General features: G+C 46.8%; 1 protein-coding gene across 3 annotated transcripts in view; it reads left to right on the top strand.

Moving 5' to 3' along the window:
* The first annotated feature begins 654 nt into the window (after positions 1-654).
* The window catches only part of BCL2L14 (BCL2 like 14), a 34,944-nt gene continuing 13,611 nt past the window's right edge, over positions 655-21,987 (top strand). For 2 of the 3 annotated variants that reach the window (XM_076007655.1, XM_012753701.3), the window contains exons 1-2: positions 655-707; positions 20,705-21,150. In XM_076007655.1, coding sequence (XP_075863770.1) covers positions 679-707; positions 20,705-21,150 — 475 coding nt within the window. In that variant the 5' untranslated portion in view covers positions 655-678. Of the gene's footprint in view, positions 708-14,920; positions 15,124-20,704; positions 21,151-21,987 lie in introns of those variants that run through there. The other variant, XM_012753703.3, reaches the window with a different exon arrangement.

The raw sequence follows: 21,987 nt of genomic DNA, 5'->3' as shown, positions 1-21,987 counted from the left end.
TTCTAGGCACAGGGGACAGCAGTGAGCAGGGTGGGCGAGGGTGAGGGAGGGGTTATTGCAAGAAATAGAGGCTGTGGATACAGGAGTCAGCGCTCTCTGGAGCTCAGTCTCTTGCACACTGAACCTGAATGAGACCCGGGTCCACTCATCAGCACAGGCATCCCATGCATCTGCTGTGAGCCCTAAAATGTTAGCGGGATTATTAGTGCTGTTGAAACACTGCTAGTAACCAAGGACCCTTGGGGTGCATCCTGTATTCCTCTCGACCTCATCCCTGACGGTGGTCACCATGCCCTGTCGGAAACCCTTATTTTGCTTCTCACAAGGCCGCATCCTTCATTAATGGCTGTCACTGCAAAGAATTCCCTCCATTCAGCCAGAATGAATCTGTACCCCGCCCCCGCCCCCGGACTTCCAGCCCCTGTCCTCATCCTGGTCTCTGGCTCCAGGTAGCTGACTCTGATCTTTCCTCCCACGAGATTCAATTTCATTCCCCCTAAATCTTCTCTCTTGTGGGATACATAGTGCACAATACATAACCCTAACAATAGCCAATTCAATGAGCATTCACGGTGGCCTGATGGGTGCAGAGCACCACACACGTGGGAAGCGGGATCCTAGAGTGAACATTATCTCCTTGCTGTCCAGGCAGACAGGGTGAAGACAGAGGCACGGAGGATGGATTCTAACACAAAGAAGACTGATAAGTACTATAATAAATACACCCAACTTATGTGGGGCAGGTGTGGGGAAGGGGCAGACCCCTTCAATGGGGAGGACCTAGAAAGGCTTCGAAGGAGAGGAGGGATTTGAGCTGGAGGTGGAAAGACATCAACCACAGTCAGAGGTGGGAAGGAGACAGCTGGTGAGTGGTAGGAGCCCAGGACACAGCTTGAGGCCTTAGTTTCATTCTTTCTTTCTTTGAGATTTTTTCTTCGTTTTTGTGTTATTGTTGCTTTGATTTTACTTTTCACTGACAAATAGTGATTGCGTATATTTATGAGGTGCAATGTGATGTTTTGATGTTTACAATGTGGCATGATTAAGTCGGGATAATTAGCAAATCTATCACAGAACTGGAAGCCACAAGACAAATACCGCGTGTCCTTGCTTTTTAAATGGGAGCTAAGTGACGTGTCTGCAGGTCGCACAGAGTGGTGCAGCAGGCTGTGAAGACTCAGAAGGGGAGAGGGTGGGAGGGATAAAAAGTTACCTATTGGGCACAATGTACCCTGCTCGGGTGACAGGTACACTAAAGGCCCTGACTATACCACTACACAATTCATCCGTGTATCAAAAAACCACTTATACCCCCTAAATTTATTGAAATTAAAAAGAAAATAATTATCACCTCACATGCTTATCTCTTTTTTTGTGGTGAAAGCTTTTAAAATCTACTCTTTTCGCAATTTTGAAATATACTGTGTGTTATTATTTATTATAGTCACCATTCTGTGCAATAGATCACTAAAGCCTATTCCTCCTGTCTACCTGAGACTTTGCATCCTTTGGCCAATATCTTCCCTTTCCCCAACCACCCCCCAGCCTCTGGTAACCACCATTCTACCCTCTATTTCTATGAAATCAACTTTTTCAGATTCTGCTTGTAAATGAGATCACACACAGTGATTGTGTCTCTGGGCCTGGCTTATTTCACTCAGCATAATGTCCTCAAAGTTCATCCATGTCCTCACAAATGACAAGATTTCCCTCTTTTAGGCCTGTAATCCTAGCACTCTGGGAGGCCGAGGCGGGCGGATTGCTCGAGGTCAGGAATTCGAAACCAGCCTGAGCAAGAGCGAGACCCCGTCTCTACTATAAATAGAAAGAAATTAATTGGCCAACTAATATATAGAAAAAATTAGCCAGGCATGGTGGCACATGCCTGTAGTCCCAGCTACTCGGGAGGCTGAGGCAGGAGGATCGCTTGAGCCCAAGAGTTTGAGGTTGCTGTGAGCTAGGCTGACGCCACGGCACTCACTCTCGCCTGGGCAACAAAGCGAGACTCTGTCTCAAAAAAAAGAAAGAAAAAAAAAGACTTCCCTCTTTTTAAAGGCTGAATAGTATTTCATTGTGTATATTTTATGCCACATTCTCTTTATCCATCCACCTGCTGGTGGACACCTGGGTTGATCCCACATCCTGGCCGTTGTGAGCAATGCTGCAGTGAACAGATAGCTCCTCAACATACTGGTTTCGATTCCCCTAGACGTGTTCCCAGTAATGGCATTGCTGGGTCAGGGCCTTGGTTTCTTAACTTCCACGTGACCTTGCGCGTATCTAAAATGAGGGCCCTGAACTAGGCGATCTCTAAAGCCCAGTGCTAGAGACCAAACAGAGTACAAGTTTGAGTATCTCAACTTAGGCAAGAGCCCAAAAGTGTGAATCACATCCATATCAAGAGAGTGGGATGAGGCAAGGGCAGTGAAAACAGAAAGGGGGGTTGTTGATTCAATGTCCTGCCTGTCGCATTGATGCAGCATCCTTCGCCAATCTGATCACGACCCTCTAGGACACTGACAATGTCCTTCTGAGGATGGTGATGGTCACCAGCAGCAGCAGCAGCAGCAGCAGTTCTCTAGCGTGTCTGTGAACCAGACACCTTTGGAAGTACTTTACATATTTACGTTTACGTCCTATTGAATTCTCATATCAGCCCTAAGAGATAGGTACAATTTTTAATATTCTCATTTACCAATTAGAAAGTAGAGGCAGGCCAGGCACGGTGGCTCACACCTGCAATCCTAGCACTCTGGGAGGCCAAGGCAGGAGGATTGCTCAAGGTCAGGAGTTTGAAACCAGCCTGAGCAAGAGTGAGACCCCGTCTCTACTAAAAATAGACAGAAATTAATTGGCCAACTAAAAATACATAGCAAAAATTAGCCGGGCATGGTGGTGCATGCCTGTAGTCCCAGCTACTCAGGAGGCTGTGGCAGTAGTATTGCTTGAGCCCAGGAGTTTGAGGTTGCTGTGAGCTAGGCTGACGCCAAAGAACTCTAGCCTAGGCAGCAGAGTGAGACTCTGTCTCAAAAAAAAAAAAAAAGAAGGAAAGTAGAGCCATAGAGAATTTAAATAATTTGCCCCAGTTTATAGCACTAGTTTAATGGCAGAGCTGGGATTTGAATGCGGGGAGTCTGGCTTCCTACTTTACTGCTTCAATTCAAAAAAGCAAGGGCAGGCTGAACACAACTCTGCAGACACGCTCTGCCTCATCTGGACAAGGGCACAGGGGCGCTGTAACTTCCTTTGCATTCACATTACCTCTGCCTAAGACATCATTGGCTTTCTTGAAAGCCTCATCACACTGATGGTTCATATTGAACAATCACCTAAAAACCCGTAAAATGCTTTTGACATGAGCCCCTCACTCATAGGCCAGGTCTCTCCCATTCTGTTCATATGCAGTTGACTAGTGAATCCCAAATGTTGGGTTTTACATTGAACCCTACCTACCGAATTCTAGGTTTTAGCTTATGGTGTCACCCTACAATCATTTTGAAACATGATATGTTATCAATGTCACCTCCCCCAGCTTAGTAATAATATAACAATCACAGCTGACATGGTATCAGGGCACTGACTTTCTGCCGGGCACTTTGCTAAGTGTTTTTCATGTGGTCCCTTTATACTTGTTTAGTCTTTACACAAAGTCAAATATCATTATTATTCTCACTTAATAGGATCAGAAATCAAGGCTGGTGGAGGTAAGAAACTTGCTCAAGATCCAATTAGGAAGTGATGGACCCAAAGTTCATATCCAGGATTATCTGACCCCAGGGCTGGGACTGTTACCCATTTTCTCTGCCACCTCTTGGCATCATCTGTAACATGTCATCCAAGTCAATCACAAAAAATGTCAAATAGGATCAAGGGCAGAACTCAGAGGCAAATTACATCCCTCCAGGTGTACATGAGCCAATTACTCACATAGTCATAAACGGAGAGTGAGGCATTTTCCCAAAATATTGTGGGCCAGAGAAACTGAGCGATTTGCTCACACTCGCACATTTAGGAAAGAAAACAGTCAACAGAAAGGTCAAGTCCCTCATTCCATCAGCACACACTTCAAGCACGTATAAGCGGGAAATCATCCAGAAAGTTTTGCGATTACAGTATCGTCTAGCCAGCAGTTCTCCAACTTGTCCACGTGCATCTCGTGAGATCTTTGTCCAAACCTCGCTGGAGTGAACGTGCGTTTCATCAAAGACACCTCTGACCTGTGGGAGACGGGACTCGTCTGCGCTGACCGACTCTCTGGGAACACATGACGCTGTTCTAACAGTCCATCAGTCATCCGTTAGTAACTCAGGATAGGATTTTGCAGGGAATTAACATCAGTGTGGGGTTTTTGAGACCTGCCAATCCCCTGAAACTGTGTGAGCCACTCCCAGTCCTCAGGCGTCCCTCCGGTCACCCTGCGCCTCCCTGCACTGGGCTTGACAGTCACTTAAAGCTGCAAAAACACACCCATGCCATCTCCTCGGGCGCCAACAGCTTCAACTTCTCTCGGTCATTTCCAGTGGAGACTGTCCTCCTTGGTATAGAAAGTAAAAGCCAAATTGACTCAGAGCAGTTCTGCTTTCTCTCTGCCTTTGGTTGACAATAAACCTGAAAAATCCCTTCTTCTGTTATTAAATTTTCAAGAACCTTCTTTTGGTCTGATATTCTTATTCCAGGCCTATGCCACCCTTTTGTCTTTGTTTTTTGGTTTTTTTTCATAGCCACTGACAAAGACTGTCCCCTTGACCAAACTTTAGTCAGGCTCCTCTGAGGCCAACGAGGCCCTGCCCTTGGGCCTGTCCTCCACCCCACCCTCACTATCTGATCAAATTCCTCACACCTCATCATCACCTAGGTCATGAATGATCACCTGGCCTGTCTCCAGCAAAATTCCTGCTAGATCAGTTTAGCCAGAGTCCCCCTTACCTTGAAATTTGCTCTTGGTAATTTTCTATCCACTGACCACCCCCAACCCCCCTCCTTGGCTATAAATTCCCACTTGCCCATGCAGTTGGCAGAGGTGAGCCCAATCTCCCTCCCCTTCTGCAAAGCCCTATCGCGATAGTGCCTACACCTATCTCAATAGTCCTGAATAAAATCTGTCTTGCCATTTTAACAACTGTCATAACAATTTTTTCTTTAACATCTTCTCTGGGCACTTTTTGTATATGTATAAAGGGTCTTTAGAAAGTTCATGTAAAATGCATATTATGAGAAAACAATGCATAGATTTCAAAAACTTTTTGTACCAAAATGAACTCATACTAACTTGTTATAAGATGTCTGAACAGGATCTAGTTTAAGGCATTAAGAAGGATAAGACATTAGTCTGAAAAAAAGCCCCTATCAGAGCAACATGAATTCTACCAACATTAAAGCAAGAACAAACTGACATGAAGCTTGGATAGAATAATAGTGAAATCATTGATGCTTTTCAAAAATACAATGCTCCAAAGGAATCAGAAGTTTACAAATGGATAACTCATTTTAACAAGGGATGAGACGATATTGAAGATGAGGACTGCAGTGGCAGACCATGCACATCAATTTGCAGGGAAAAAATTAAACTTGTTCATGTCCTAGTTGCAGAAGACTGACAATTAACAGCAGAAACTATAGCCAACACCATAGATATCTCATCTGGTTCAGCTTACACAATTCTGACTGAAAAATTAAGCTTGAGCAAACTTCCCACTCAATGGGTGCCCAAACCAGATCAGCTGCAGACAAGAGCAGGACTTGCAATGAAAATTTTAAACAAGTCGGAGCAAGATCTTGAAGCATTTCTTCAAAGAATTATAACACAACGTGAAACATGCTTTCGCCAGTATGATCTTGAAGACAAAGCACAATCACAGCAATGGCTACCAAGAGGTGGGTGTGGTCCAGTCAAAGTGGACCAGCCAAGAGCAAAGGTCATGGCAACAATTTTTTGGATGCTCAAAGCATTTTGCTTGTTGACTTTCTAGAGGGCCAAAGAACAATAACATCTGCTCATTATGAGAATGTTTTGAGTAAGTTGGCCAAAGCTTTAGCAGAAAAATGCCTGGGAAAACTTCACCAGAGAGTCTTTCTCATCCCTCTTATCAAACAAGAGCAATTTTGTGAGGGTTTCAATTGGAAATATATAACATCCACCCTCTTGATTTAGCTCCTTCCAACTTCTTTTTGATTCCTAATCTTTTGTTGTTGTTGTTGTTGTTGTTGTTTTTGAGACAGAGTCTCACTCTGTTGCCGGGGCTACAGTGCCATGTAATCAGCCTAGCTCACAGCAACCTCAAACTCTTGGGCTCAAGCGATCCTTCTGCCTCAGCCTTCCGAGTCACTGGGACTACAGGCATGTGCCACCATGCCCGGCTAATTTTTTTTCTACATATATTTTTAGTTGGCCAATTAATTTGTTTTCTATTTTTAGTAGAGACGGGGTCTTGCTCTTGCTCAGGCTGGTTTTGAATTCCTGACCTCGAGCGATCCGCCTGCCTGGGCCTCCCAGAGTGCTGGGATTATAGGTGTGAGCGACCGCGCCTGGCCTTGTTTCTTAATCTTAAAAAAATCTATACAGGGCACCCATTTTTCTTTAGTTAGTTATGTAAGAAAGACTGCATTGACATGCTTAAATTCCCAGAAGCCTCAGCTCTTCGGGGATGAACTAAATGACTGGTATCATCGTTTACAAAAGTGTCTTGACCTTGATGGAGCTTATGCTGAGAAATAAAGTTATTTTTATTTTATCTTTTAATTCCATTTTTCTATGAGCTTTTTGAAGTCCTCTTGTATTTTTAAAGTGGGAGCTCATCTCTCATCCAAGAGCTTTCTTTTTAGCCTCAAAATCAAGTGTTTCCTTTTTGTTTCTTTCTCCAGATCACCCCCTCATACTCCTCATCTCAGTCAGGATTCTATTCCAAGACTGTTTGCTCGTGGAGCCTGAGTCCTAACTACTAAGCTCTATTAGACCTGTACCATCTGTAAATGTGTAAACAATTAAGCCCCTGATTAAAAACACAGTCAATAACAGAACCTTGAGGCTTCTACCCAAATGCATCTCAATCATTTAAGCACATGAACAAAGAAACCAGAGGAGCCCTGAGGTCCAGAGAATTGCAGTGATTTACCCCGCGTTGAAAGATAATCTTTAAAAGTAAAATCGACTCTCTCTGTGTTAAATCATGATATAAAAGAACATGTGCCAAATATGTTATTTAACTCATGCAACTGGTAGAGTGAATACAATATTACTGGTACAGCCAACACAATGTTACAACCAGTTCAGAGGAGAGCTCCAACTACCATACATTTATAGTCAGATAAGAAACACTGAAATAAACTTACTATACAAACAGGCAAAACTGGAACAACTGGTCAATACCTGCAGGTCAATAAACAATTGCATTCCATAGGAGACAATTTCCTGTTAAGATAAGGAATTATTTGCATTTCTGTCCGTTTTCTATAATTTAAGTTCTATCGCTTCCGAGTCGTAAAATAGCCTAATCAGAAGCCAGCAAAGGGGCATAACAACCCTATAAAATCAGATAATCCCCGAAGGCTACGACACCCCACAGAAAGAACATCCAGCAATCTCTTTTGCCCATTTCAAGTCTTCCAGTTTTTTCCTGCAGCAACGTCAAACAGCAGTATCAGCGAGTCCAGAAAAGAAAAAAAGAGCGTCAGCAAACAGGGTTGCACTTAAGGAGTGTGAGGAAGATGGCCACGTTTAGTGGTTTAGGGTCGTGGGCTCTAGAGACAGACACCTGCTCACCCTCAAGCCGCAGCTTTGCCACGCATGGTTGTGTCACCGTGGGCAATTTTACGTAAGCCTCTGTGCCTCCGTCTCCCCTTCTGTCAGATGGGCATCCCTGTAAGCGCCAAGTGCACGGCTGAGTTAGTAAATGGCAAGGATTCAGCAATCGGGGGTAGCTATTATGGCTATGCCTCTCTGGAGCGACGGCCACCAAAGCGTGCCTGTCTTTACAAGCTCGTGCCCGACTAGGCCCGGAATTCTCTCTTGACCATTGCAAATTCTACAATAAGATGAACATGAATTCTTTCTCCAAGGTTCCTATTGCCGCTGCGAGACTAACCAGGGCCTCTTTGTCAGTCGGGTGCAAGGGTACTACATTTGTCACAACAGCTTCCTTTGCCTTAAGAGACACTATTAGGATCAAGTAGGAGCTGCTCTTTGTTTCTATCAGGAGTCTTCAAGGGAAGTGGAGGAAGCTAAATCTCCTAGATTGCTGTGATCTCTGTGCCCAAAGCACTGACCGTCTTGCCTTTGGCTGGGCCAGTTACAGCAACGCCAACTGTCCCTTCAAGTCCTTCTGTTACTTTGTCTTCACCCAAACCACAAGTTAGAGGATTTCCTTACGGGTGTAGTTCCCTCTATTCTCGTATGTTCTCTGGCTGGGGCACAGCAAATTAAACTTATTAACAACAACAAACCCAAGGCCGGGGGCGGTGGCTCACACCTGTAATCCTAGCACTCTGGGAGGCCGAGGCGGGTGGATTGCTCAAGGTCAGGAGTTCCAAACCAGCCTGAGCAAGAGCGAGACCCCGTCTCTACTATAAATAGAAAGAAATTAATTGGCCAACTAATATATATAGGAAAAAAAAATTAGCCGGGCATGGTGGCACATGCCTGTAGTCCCAGCTACTCAGGAGGCTGAGGCAGAAGGATTGCTTGAACCCAGGAGATTGAGGTTGCTGTGAGCTAGGCTGACGCCACGGCACTCACTCTAGCCTGGGCAGCAAAGTGAGACTCTGTCTCAAAAAAAAAAAAAAAACACCCAGCAGTTTATTAATGTTATATTCGAGATTCACAAGGCCGCAGGACAAAGAGACAGAGTCACCGAGGCTGTAATTACCAAAAGGAGTTTTATTGTCTAGCTCGAGCTAGGGTCCAAGCCCCCAGAGTGCCAGCGCAGTGACCTCTTCTCCGGGCAAGGACCCTCCTTTGTGTGTTAGTCCCCTTTTATAACTTAGTTGTTTACACACTGGTCATGCATCCGCCCCCACAGTGATTTTTACTTCAGCCTGCCCCTGATAAGCCTAACCTGTTCCGGGTCCCAGCTGAGAGACTCAGGTTTCTGCTCTCTTTGTCTTTTTCCTCTGCATCCCATAATATACTCATAATGCCTTGCGGTTAGCAAACAAGCAGTAAACAGAAGCTGGAAGGTGTCTATTGTCCTTATAGCCCAGTATCTTACATTAACACACGCAGCTGTATTTAAACGGGAGAATGCAATGCTAGGTAACTCAAAGGGGTGATTAGAAGCTGGGCTTATGTAACTTTTTTTTTTTTTTTTTTGAGACAGGGCCTCATCCTATCGCTCTGGCTAGAGTGCAGTGGCGTCACCACAGCTCACTACAACCTCAAACTCATGGGTTCTGGCAATGCTCCTGCCTCAGCCTCCCAAGTACCTGGGACTACAGGCATGCACCATTACACCCAGCTAATTTTTCTGTTTTTTGTAGAGACGGGGGTCTCACTCTTGCTCAGGCTGGTCTTAACCTCTTGAGTTGGAACTATCCTCCCACCTTGGTCTCCCAAAGTGCTAGGATTACAGGCGTGACCCACTGCACCTGCCCCTTTTGTAGCATCTTAACAACAACAACAACAACAAAAACACATAAATTGGTACAGAAGTGGAACAAAGGAAAAGGGCTTTAGTCTTTGGGGGCCAGCAAATAATGGAAAGGCAAATCCATGGGGAGGGTGATGGGATAGGAGGGCTTTGTAGTGAGTTTGCTGTGTACATTCTCTCGTGCATTCTCCAGACTGGTGGAGTCTGCAGTTGCCCCTCGTAACCGAGAGTTGTTCTGTCCTCCCTGGTAGAGAGGGGGAGGGCAGAGAGCTTTCTCGAGGCTGCTGCTTCTGCACTGCCTTCAGCCCAAAATCATCCTTCTGTCAGAATGACACCCGTTGGGTGGCATCACCACCCCGTCACAGGTGTACCGTGCTTAATGGATGGCACCTCTTCTCTGCTCCTTTTTCCAAATGTCACGTTCTTCTGTTGCTTCATTCCATCTCTGATCCTGTTTCATTGAGTTTCATCATCAAGACTAAAATAAGGATGAGAGTCACGGCCTCAAAATAATCTGGTGTCCATTCTAAAATCTGCTCCTCTGTGCCATCCCATAGAAGGTGAGGGGGGAAGAAAATAAGTAACTAAAAACATAAATAAATAATTTTTTAAAAAAAAATCTCTTGTTCACCTGGACTTTCATGTCTTATTTGGTTATTTACTTACAACAACAGGCAAAAAAAACTCAAATTTTCCTAAGGATGAGCTTTCTATTTATATTATTCAAACTCTTAGGGACTTTTCTCTGAGACATATTGCCAGTGATGATTTAAATCTATTCCATAGTCATAGATAAAAGCAAACTGAAACACATATAACAATTTAAAAACTATTTATACCCAATAATTCCACTCCTGGAAATCATTCCTCGGGAAACAATGTAAAATATGAGCAAAGATGACAAAGCAACACTATTTGTGACAGTAAGCCCTAGAAGACAAACAAAACATTTAAAAATAGTTGCTTAGTTGCATAATTGTAATACTTCCATTCATTGCACTGATGCAACCATTAGAAAAATTCTATTTACAAAATAAGTTTATTGGCATGAAGGGACATTTACAGACATATGTTAAATGGAAAAAGCAACTCACAAAACTATAATATTTTAACTATGCAAAAATCACATGCATTGTTATTTGTTTAGGGATCCATGTGGTTGAAAGAAACACTGAGATCAGCTTAAGCAAAAAAAAAAAACAAACAAAAAACCAAGAGTATGGCCGGGCGCGGTGGCTCACGCCTGTAATCCTAGCTCTCTGGGAGGCCGAGGCGGGCGGATTGCTCAAGGTCAGGAGTTCAAAACCAGCCTGAGCAAGAGCGAGACCCCGTCTCTACCATAAATAGAAAGAAATTAATTGGCCAACTAATATATATAGAAAAAAAGTAGCCGGGCATGGTGGCACATGCCTGTAGTCCCAGCTACTTGGGAGGCTGAGACAGAAGGATCGCTTGAGCCCAGGAGATTGAGGTTGCTGTGAGCTAGGCTGACGCCACGGCACTCACTCTAGCCTGGGCAACAAAGCGAGACTCTGTCTCAAAAAAAAAAAAAAAAAAACCAAGAGTATGAGAGAGTCCCCCAGACCCAAGAGTGACAAGGGGAGAACTCTGAGGACCAAGGCAGCGTTCTCTCCCACTCCCTGGGACCCCATGTTCCAGTTCTCTCTTGGTCAGTTCCTTCATCACACTCCCCACCCACCAGCTTTTTCCCCCCTGCTGCGTGGGACCTAGTCATGACTCCCAGTTGAAATACTCAACAGGGACTGACTAGAATTTCTGTAACGTAATTCCAAATTTTTGGCATATAGGACTGAATTAGCCCAGCTTGGATAGACAGGTCCGTTTCTTGTCCCATTGGATGTGGCCAGAGGGTAAGGGTCATTTTGTCCACCCAGCTGCAGGGCAGCATTTCTGTACGTGCATTATTAGGAGTGGAGGGGAGGGAAAATTTCTTTTTTTCCTCTAACCTCCTGGGTTCCCTGCGTGGGCTCAAATTAAACTGACAAAAGGTTAACAAAAGAAAAACAAACAAGTTTATTAACACACGCGGCGTGCATATACACATGGGAGAATTCAATGATGAAGAACTCCAAGGGGTGGTTAAAACTTGGGGCTTAGAGCCAGGTGCATTGGCATGCCCCTGCACCTATTGCCCCAGATACTTGATGGCTTTAGCCCAGGAGTTCGAGGCCAGCCTAGGCCACCTAGTGAGACTATCTCAAAAAACAAAACAAACAAAAAAAAGTGAGACTTATATAGCACTATAACAAGAAAAACAAAAACAAAAACAAACCATAAATGTGTTTTTTAATATCGTCACGTTTTTAACAATAAAAGCATAAATTTGTAAAGAAGTGACAAAGGAAAAAGGATCCCAAGATCTGCAAACTGCAGGATGGTATATATATGTGGAACCAATAGGAGACAAGGGCTACTTTCAGTAAGGTTTTGTATATAGATTGCTCTGGTGCTGCCTCCAGGTTTATAAGAGTCTAGAGTTGTCTCTAGTGATTAAGAATCATCACTGTAGATGGGGGAGGACGAAAGGTTTGTCGTGTGTCTGCTTTTTCTCAATGTGCACATCCTTTTTCTCAAGGATATTTTGAGCCTCCAGCTCAAAATATCCTTAGGCCAGAGCGACATGTTTTGGGGGTGGCATATTCTGAAGTCCTTTGGGGGCAGCAGGAAGAGAAAGGGCAATGGGCCGGGCACACACCTGGAAGGTAGCTAGCTGTTAATGTCATACCAGGAAAAGGCTGGGTGTGGTGGCTCATGCCTGTAACCACAGCAGTTTGGGAGGCAGAGGCAAGAAGATTGCTTGAGGCCAGGAGTTCAAGACTGGCCTGGGCAACATAGTGGGACCTCTATATCTACAAAAAATTAAACAATTAGCTGGTGTGCTGGCACATGCCTTTAGTCCCAGCTACTTGAGAGGCTGAGGCAGGAGGATCCCTCGAGCCTAGGAGTTTGAGGCTGAAGCGAGCTATGTTGTGGCCTGGATGAGACCTTCTCCCTAAAAAAAATGTTTAAAAAGAAGGAAATACACCACATTTTTAACAATATTTACCAGTGAATGACTAGATTATGGTGATCCTTACTGTGGAAGCTTTTTTATGTTTTACAAGTTTTCTATAACAGTATGCATATGTTTAGAACCAGGAGAAAAGTGCGTTTGTTTTGGTTAAAATATCTAACATGTATTGAGTCCCATCCCTGCCATGTGCTGGCTTGTTGGGTGCAGGAGATACAAAGTGGCATGAGACAGGTGCAGTTCCTGTCCCCAGTGAGCTGGCTTCCTTGTGTTTGCAGTGGCCTAGCCAAGACCTTCCAGGATTCTAGTGGCTTCTCCAACCCGTGTCATTTAGTGATGGCACTTAGAACTCCAACAACAACTATAGTTCATACCGTGTGATTTTGTTATTGATTATATGCATTTGTTTATTCTTTAATTGTTTCAAATGAATATATCTAATCCCCCCCCCAAAAAAAAAGGATGGTAAGTTTTTTAAAAGAGAAAAATCATTCTGAATATTTCTTTAATACCCTAGAAATTGACCAGACTGGTGCATGTCATGTGCAATAAGTATTAATTTGCTGGTGAAAGTTCACTTTTTTGTTTTGTTTGTTTGTTTGTTTATTTTTACTGTCCACAGTACTTGTTAGTTGTTTATTTGCCAAGAGAAACTATTTTTTAGCCCACCTATTCATGGTTCACAGTTAGGACCCCAGGTCAGTGACAAACTTCTATGTACCGTGTTTCCTGGAAAATAAGACCTACCCATAAAATAAGCCCTAGCAGGATTTCTAAGCATTTGTGCAATATAAGCCCCACCCTGAAAATAAGACCTAGTGATGGGCGTGGCTATGCAGCGCATCTGCACAACCCATGCATTTCGTTGCAGAGTGGTAAAGAAAAAGAGCAGCCCTTCTCATCTGCCCCCTGAGAGCTCTACTGCTCAACATGAGACATTGGGGCCAATGGTTGTAAAGGAAATAGAGTCGCAAGAAATTCAGGATGGAATTTGGGGTTTGGAGAGTTATGATGATGTTCCAGAAGAAGACGACTTAACTATATTTGAATAAATGTAGATTGTTGTACCGTACTTTTAAAATATAACACATCCCCTGAAAATAAGCCCTAGGGTGTCTTCCTGAGGAAAAATAAATATAAGACATTGTCTTATTTTCCGGGAAACACAGTAATTCAACCCGAAGAAATTCTTTATATTCCAAAATCACTTTGTACTCTGAAAGATACCAGCCTTCCGCACCCCCTCCAAATCTTTCATGGAGTCATCATTTCCGTAGCATCTGTGCCGCCCTTCTTTCTCGGTTCAGCCACAGCAAACTTAACAGAGAGCTGCGACCCCCGGGGACACGCTGAACGCTCCAGCACTGTGAAACACCCTGGCCAGAGGGCCACGTATCCTAGGAGCCCGGAAGCCGTGGCACTTATTGTCCTTGATGGGGACATCAGCCTCAACACCAACGTCCTTCCTGGCTGATGGAGAAATGGACAGCCCAGAAAATTCCCCTTTGAATCGCCAAAGATCTAACTTTCCCATAACTACCACCTGTCTCTCGCGGATCTGTTTGCCCAATATTTAAACAGCCAGTTCTTTCCCCACTTGCAGGGAAATAGCCTTAATTCCCCTTCCACCATTCACACTTCCTTCATCTCCACACTTCGACCAGCCAGCGCGCAAGCTTTCATGATCACAGTACGGCCGTAAACATCTACTTCAGCTAAGACTCTCCATAAAGCATAAAATCATATTTACCTGTTGCTGATTTCACATAATAGGGAATTCTATCCCTAAAATTGTGGCATACGGTCTTTAAATGAATTTGTGTGGCTTTTACTATGGCTGGGGTTAGATTCATTTTTGTTAAAGCTTTTTGGGTGGTTCCATTTCAATACAATCTTTGACTCTCATAAGAAAGATTAACATAAAGATTATCATAAAATCAAAAATACTGGGATTTAGATCTCAGCTCAACTGATAGAGAACCCCTAGAGAGATACTTCACCTCTCTGAGCCTCAGTTTCCTTATCTGTACAATGGGAATCATAACTCCTTCCTCTCGGTGTTCTTCAGATTGAACATGTGCACAGGACCTGTAACATGTTAGGTGGTCGGCAAGACATTTGTTAAACTGATCGAATGGACAGAGAGCAAAGAAATATTAGGACAACACTCACCTAGCTGTCCCAAAGGGCAGGGAGAGTGTTTGGTAATGGACGCAGAACTCCTTTTAGAGTCGAATGACATGGTCAAAGGTCAGCCCCTCCTTCAGTTAAAAGCTGAGGGCAGGGCTTAATAAGGAAGTGGCTCTCCTTCCCTAAGTCTCTTCAGCCCTGGTCCTAACCTGAAGAGGCTGCAGCCTGCAGCTCTGAACACAGGAGCCTTTCTAAATGAGAAGCCAGGGAGGCCTGTTGAAAGTTTCCTCTTAAGTTTCGTGGAGAGAGACTCAGGTGTAGCAATATCCTGGCTGCCACCTGACCCGGAGCAGGAGAAACCACTGGCAGCTTCCAGACCAGGTAACGCCAGGAGGCAGCAGGCTCCCTTCCCCGCCTTCTCGGGAGGCTGGGAGGACACAGCCGTCTGTAGTCCTGCTCTGCCGAATGAGAAGATCTAACTCGGGGAGCTAGTTCACGGGTTTCTTAAACAGTTCTTATCATGTAAATCTCAGGATGCAAAATGTCATTGAGAATCTAGTCTACTGGGGTTTCAAGGAAGGAGAAAGGTTTCTCTTTCATTTCTCTGGTGTGGTGTGGATAGTTTAGTTAAGAATACATTGCTGGTGGAGTCATTTTTGACATTATGCAGTCCTCTCTCATTGTGTGTCTGGCAAGGTCCGTGGTGACATGTCAGCCCATCAGTGGCCAGGGGTGCCACCGCCCCAGCTGGAGACCTTGGGGCTGCTGCTCCCCCCGACCAGAGCAGTGACAGAATCCCTGGTTTGAGCCGGAGTAGGAGCAGGAGGGCTGGCCCCGAGAGACCTCCTTAACTACAAGGTGCAGGCAAATGGGACAGTCCCTCCTCCCCGCCCCCTCCAGAAAGCTCCCTCCTCCCTGGGTTCCCTCCCTGCCCCTTCCACAGTCAGAGCCTCCGTCCTTCTGTCTGATGAAGGTGACCCAAGGCTCTGTCTCTGAGTTTGGCTCCTACTGCGGGAAGTTAAGACAGTTTCCCCTCCGTCCTCATTTCACCCTTAGTATTAAAGAACATGCTGCATTTGGAGAGGACGGACAGGAATGAAGAAGAAATGAAGACCCTGAGAAGTCTGAGGGGAGGAGCGGGGGAAGGAGGCGGGTGCTGAAGGGGGGGCAGGACCGAGCCGAGGATGTGGTGTAGGACCCTCCCTCGGGCGAGAGTGTCGACAGCCCTAAGTCACACTCTGGCCTCAGCTGTTTGTGCAGAGCACGTGGAAGTCAGCTCTTTCGCTGGGACAGTCACCAAGGGACTGTCCATGCCCCTCTCCACCGGGACAGGCGGAGGCAAAGCCAACCCCGCGTCAGTTCTGACTCCAGCGTAACTCAGGCACCGGGTTGCCGTGGCCTCTGCGTGTGGAAACACCAAGCACTGGATGTCGTTTCCTCTGTGTGCTCATCCCTTGCCTGTGGCCTGGAGGGAAGTGAAATCTGACCTCAACAAAGCAATCCACAGAGCTAGAAAAGTCCTAGAACTGTGAGTGGCGGTGACTGGGGTTTAGGTGCTTCCTGCGGTTAGGCCTCCCCCCTGAGCACGCAGGACACGGGCCACGCAGCCTGTGCCCTCACGGGACACGCTGGGGCAGCCCACCCACAGTGGCGCCAACAGAAGCAGCCGTGTCACTTTGCCTTTGAGAGAGCGCAGGTTTGTTACTGATAAGGAGAAAATCTGTAAGTACAGGCTGGCAGTAGCAGCTGTGTCCTCCGAGCCCTTGAATTAGGATAAGCCACCCTGGTCTTCTCTGGCTCCAGACGAGGCGTAGAATTATTTTTTCTAGATCTGTAAAGAATGACGGTGGAATTTTGATAGGGACTGCGTTAATTCTGGAGATCACTTTAGATAGAATGGACATTTTAACAATATTGATTCTACCAATCCATGAGCATGGTAGGGTTTTCCAGCTATGCACATCGTCTACAATTTCTTTTCTCAGTGTTTCATAGTTCTCCCTATAAATACCTCTCACCGCCTTGGTTAAATATATTCCTAAATGTTTAATTTTCTTGGATGCTATTGTGAAAGGTGTTGTATCTTTGATTTGATTTTCGGCTTGACTGTTATTGGCGTATATGAATGCCACTGATTTGTGTGCAGTGATTTTGTATCCTGAGACTTGACTGAATTTGTTTATCTATTCTAGGAGTCTCTTGGTTGAATCCTTGGGATTTGCTAGATATAACAGCATATTTTCAGCAAAGAGTGAGAGCTGGACCTCTTCTGCCCCCATTTGGAAGCCCTTCATTCCCCTCTCTTGTCTGATTGCTCCGGCAAGGACTTCCAGCTCTATGTTGAATAGAAGTGGAGACAGTGGGCAACCTTAAAAAAAAAAAAAAAGAATTCGAATAAGCCTTGCAGGTGTCCTTCAGGAACTGAAATCTCCCCTCCGGGTTCTGAATGAGCACTCAGGGGCCCCACCCAAGGCTTCTATAAACATAAGCACAAAACTAACAGTTTGTGTTTCCATAAACCCAGACGTTGGGCTTCTTGGATAAAGTAAACTGTCGATCAGAATAGCTGAGAGCAGAAGGGATGTAACACGTGCCACTACTGCTATAAAGTAAGACTTAGCACAAACGTAACCTTAGCTCTCCCTTCATTTATCGGGAGGATTAGTAGGAAGGAAGACTCAGCACCTGGTAAACACATTTAAAGTGTCTCAGCCAAGACAGGTCGGTCCTGTGTGCTCTTGTTTGGGCTTTGCAGCCGCTGGCGACAACGGCTCCCTGCTCCCCGCTGTAGGGTGACCCTGTCGGGGCCATTGCCTGACGCTGCTGCTCTCTCTGCCTCTCTCTCATCCTTGGCTTTGCCTGTGGCTGGGGCAACGAGCAGCCTTTCTAGCCTGCAAGACAACAAAAAGCTCTTCTTTCACAAAACGGAAGGCCTGCGGGCTCCAACCTGACCTCGGTGGCCTGCGCCTTTCTGATGTTTCTCCCGAATGAGCAGTTAGCAAACTGGCTTCCGATGAAGCCCTCCCTCTCTCCAACAGCACGCCCGTACACGATGTTAAAGCCTTCACACCACGTGAAGACGGTTGTGTTTTGTTTTTCAGCTTACACAGAAGTTCCTCTTCGTGTCGTTTTTCTGGTGCCATGTATTTGCTGAAGACGTTGGCTCCTTAGTCTTGTCGTTTACCACGTACCGAATTTTGGTGGCTGCCTCCTTGTGGTCACTGGCTTATGCCTCTAGTCCCTGTATTTTCTGCAAACTGGTGGTTAGCTCCAGAGGCTTGATCAGATTCTGATCCAGCTTTTTTTTTTTTTTTAAATCAGGAGACACATGCTGGTTGTCCCACCTTGAGTGACGCTAAGATGGGTCACTGCGTCCCTCTGAACCAGCCCCAATGCGGAACATTGTGAGGAGAGGCTTTGGCAGCTGGGCGGGGCCTGGACTGGAAGAAGGGCAGGGGTGGCAGGAGGCCCACGTAGGAGATGACAGGTGCCTTGGAACAAGGAAGTGGGGTTGGGGCAGGTGGGGACCCCGATGTGTGTCAGAGGCAGCCTGGACAGGACCGTGCCGTGGGGAGGGCGGGATGGCCGTAGGTGGCACCTGGAGAGGCAGGAAGGAGCCTGTCCTTGGAGGAGACGTTGAAGTGACTCCTGACAGCAAACAGTCCCTATAATGTGAGCGTGAAATCGGGAGCAGTGGAGGGAAGAAAGACCGTCCAAGCACTAGAGGAGGACAGGACTGTGAAGAAGCAGCAAAGGAGGAAGGACAGTGACCAGGAGGCCACTTGGTGCCACAACTGCAAGCATTTGCTCACACTCCACTGTCTGAGGCCGGCTTGTGGGGCTTGGGGGCTGTGCAACATGTCTGTGTGTGTAGAGGTGTGTTGGGTTTTGCAATTCCGCCCTCTGCCACACCAGGAAATCCATCTCTGTCCCCTCCGCCTTCACCTGATGTTGTGGCACAGCCCCCTGCAGCCCTCCCGGGCTGGCTCCCTCCCACCAGGACTGCCCTGGCCGGGGCCACTGCTGTCGCAGGGCCTGCCTGGCCAAGGAGCAGTTCCTCGGGTGAATGGCGTCTCCATTGGCTCATGCAGCTTCTTCCAGAGAGGAGAGGAAACCATGACGGGAACAGGAAGCGTCCGGCAGGCCCGCAGGGGAGACATTTCAGCCCCCACCCCTCCTTCCAATCACAGAACCAGAGGGAAAAGTGAGAGAACAGTCTCAGTACAATAAAGTGGAAACTGAGGACCAAAACGCCGAGCCAACCCTAGCCATCCACCCCTCAGACGCCCAGTCCAATTTTCTCTACCACGCCACACACCCTCAAACCCTGCCTGCAGTTACTGTCCCGTTTCTTTCCACGTTGGTCCTTGTATGACAGGGTACAGGGGAAAGAAAAGGAGGGACATGCCAGTCAATGCCATTATCATCACTACGGCTTATTTATGATCACGCCAGTTTACACAGGCTTAAAGTAGGACCAGTAAGGGAAGGGAACCTGATTAAGGGCCACCTCAAGAACAGAGCCAGAGGGCCTGGGATGACAGTTGAACTAGGAAAACAAAAAATAGCTACCACTTTTGAGCCAGGTTCTGTGCCCGGACTTCTCATGCATAGCTATGCCCTCCTTACATCCCTGCAAGGTGACTATTGCAATTTAGTTTGCCCACAGGAAGCTCAGGTTCAGAGAGGCGGAGTAACCTCCTCAGGTCCCAACACTCGCCGTTGGCATGGCCATGACTTGATCCCAACACGGTTAGACTGGGAAGCCCAAGCTGACTGCCAGTACACCCACTGCCTGCGACATTTTAATCTGGTGAGAGGTGGCAGATCTGAGCTTTCTGACATCTGAGACTAAAAGGAAAATGTAGTCCTTAACATGCAGCAGAAGAAAGCAAAGTCGATTATTAACAAAAAGAGCTGCTTTCCTAGCAGGAAACCACAAAAGGAGTTATTTCCAGAAAGCCTAAGCAAAGGGAATTGGACAAATCAGTTCATTGTATCTATCCAGTTATTCGTGTGGAAACTGAGATGAAATGCTTCCGTCCTGTCATTCCAGTGTGTGCCCTGACCTTCCCATAACACACCTCATCATGCGTGTGACCTCATCACGCTCCTCTCAAAACTTGGAACAGCTCGCCATTGCCCCCCTCAGTGCATCTCAGATTTGTAAGAAAGTAAAAACAGGATGCCTTTTTCAGATGAAATCTTGCATGGAGTGCCAGATATGGCAAGCGATAGCAGCAGACCTGGACGAGCTAACGCAGAGGGTGGGGGGAGAAGGGAGAGAGGGAGGGAAGGGTCAGGCGCCAAGTCACTTCTCCCCTGAGTTGGCCTCTCCCTTTTTGCCACCTCCCCAGCAAGACCTTTAACCCCCTGCACAGTCTAGGGCTCCTTTGGAAATGTTCTGATCCACATGAGAAATGCAAAGCTCTCAGCCCGATGATCAAAGCCCTCCATGAAGCGGCCCCGACTGCTATTTCACTGATTTTCCCTCCATTGTTCCCAAGCCCTGGCCACCTGCCAGGCACAGGCCTAGGCTACCCTTCCTCTCTCAGCACTCTCCAAACACACCCTGGATTCGCCCATAGTCTCTCCTGTGCCCAACCTGTTCTTAGCCCCAGTGTCCACCCACCTGTCTGAACCCTTTCTAGCTCTCCAGAAGCCCTCATTGCCCGCTAGTGAAGCTGACCTACCCTCCCCGACTCTCCTCTTGCCTGGCCGTCTGCATCCCCCTGTGGCAGCTGGCTTAGCTCACTCTCGTGGTGTGGAGTTCCCAGGTCTGTCTTCTCGCCCCAGTAAAATGTGGCTTTCCCGTCGCTGGGTATGTACCTCCCAGCTGCCCAGCACAAGCAGAATAGCTGCTCCAGCAATGTTCACCGGGTGTCTGCCCCCGCCTCTCCCCACCTGCAAGGAAGGGATGGCCCCCAAGTGGAAGGGCATGACGTGCACTTTGTTGTTACAGGCCCAGCATGTGCAGCACCAGCGCCTGTGACCTGGAAGAAATCCCCCTGGACGACGATGACCCAAACAGCGTGGAATTCAGAATCCTGGCCTACTACGTCAGACACCACGTCTTCAAGAGCACCCCTGCTGTCTTCTCGCCAAAGCTGCCGAGAACAAGAAGTCTGTCCCAGAAGGGTCTGGGGAGCTGGTCAGCAAACGAGTCATGGACGCAGGTGTCATGGCCTTGCAGAAACTCCCGATCCAGTGAGAAACCCATAAACCTCGCCAAGAAGAAGTCTTCCTGGAAAGCGCTCTTGGGACTAGTGGAGAAGGAGGAAGAATCGCAGAGCTTGCCTGCAGGGATCCAGCGTCAGGGGCTCAGAACAGCGGAATTCCAGGGTGGCCGTCCCAGCCAGCAGTGGTCCAGGTCCCTTCCTAGCGTGGACCAGTGCTTAGATCGCGAAGGTAGGCGTCTGAGAATTCTTCCTCTCCCACACCCTAGTCTTTCTCTCCTTTGTGTGTGCACAGTGGTTCGTCTTTTCCTGCCTGGTAAGTGGCCTTAGGGCACCCGTTGTGCCTCAGTGTTCCAGTGTATTAGGAGTCAGTAATAACTGCCCTGCTTTTCTCTAGACTGAAAGGAAGACGACGGCAGGGCAGGGTGATAAGTCTGGTTTTCTGGCTCCACTGTCCCAGCTTGCTTGGTATAAGCTTGCTGCCTGAACTTCCAATTCTCTGTGCCGGAGACCAACTCAAAGGAAAGAGCCCTAGACAGGGGCTCAGGCTGCGCACTTCCTGCAGTAAGTCTCCAGGGCCTCTGCATTTCCATCCGCGCACTGGGGGTATCCCTCCCTCCCTACCTCTAGGGTTTGACGGGAAGATCAGAGAGCTATATATAAAAGTACTCTTCAAAGTATAAACCATTCCAAAAAACGAAACCCTCTGAGAAGCATTCTAACAAAATCTTCCCTCAGTGCGACAAAAGTAATTGCAATGAATGAAACATTTTGATGAAAAGCGTTGTCACAGACAGTTGCCCTGTGTCCACGCACCTTGGCCCTTGGCGCAAGCATCTTCTTCCCCTCCAACAAGGCCTGGATTTTCAAAGAAAGCTCCCCTCCTGCTGGGCTTGATTGGCCTGGTAACTTGTGAACAAGTAGTCAACAGGTGGCAGTAATGCCTTGATTTTAAAATGTGACTGTCCCAGCTGACTTGGAATGTCAGCCCCATTCATGGGCAGCTTTCGATCATTCACTACGGTCAAGGAACTTTCCGAGTCCCACTAGAGTTATAGACGTTTAGAAC

Source organism: Microcebus murinus, chromosome 10 (assembly GCF_040939455.1).
Source record: "Microcebus murinus isolate Inina chromosome 10, M.murinus_Inina_mat1.0, whole genome shotgun sequence".
Lineage (NCBI taxonomy): Eukaryota > Metazoa > Chordata > Mammalia > Primates > Cheirogaleidae > Microcebus > Microcebus murinus.
This window is presented reverse-complemented; position numbering and strand designations above follow the sequence as displayed.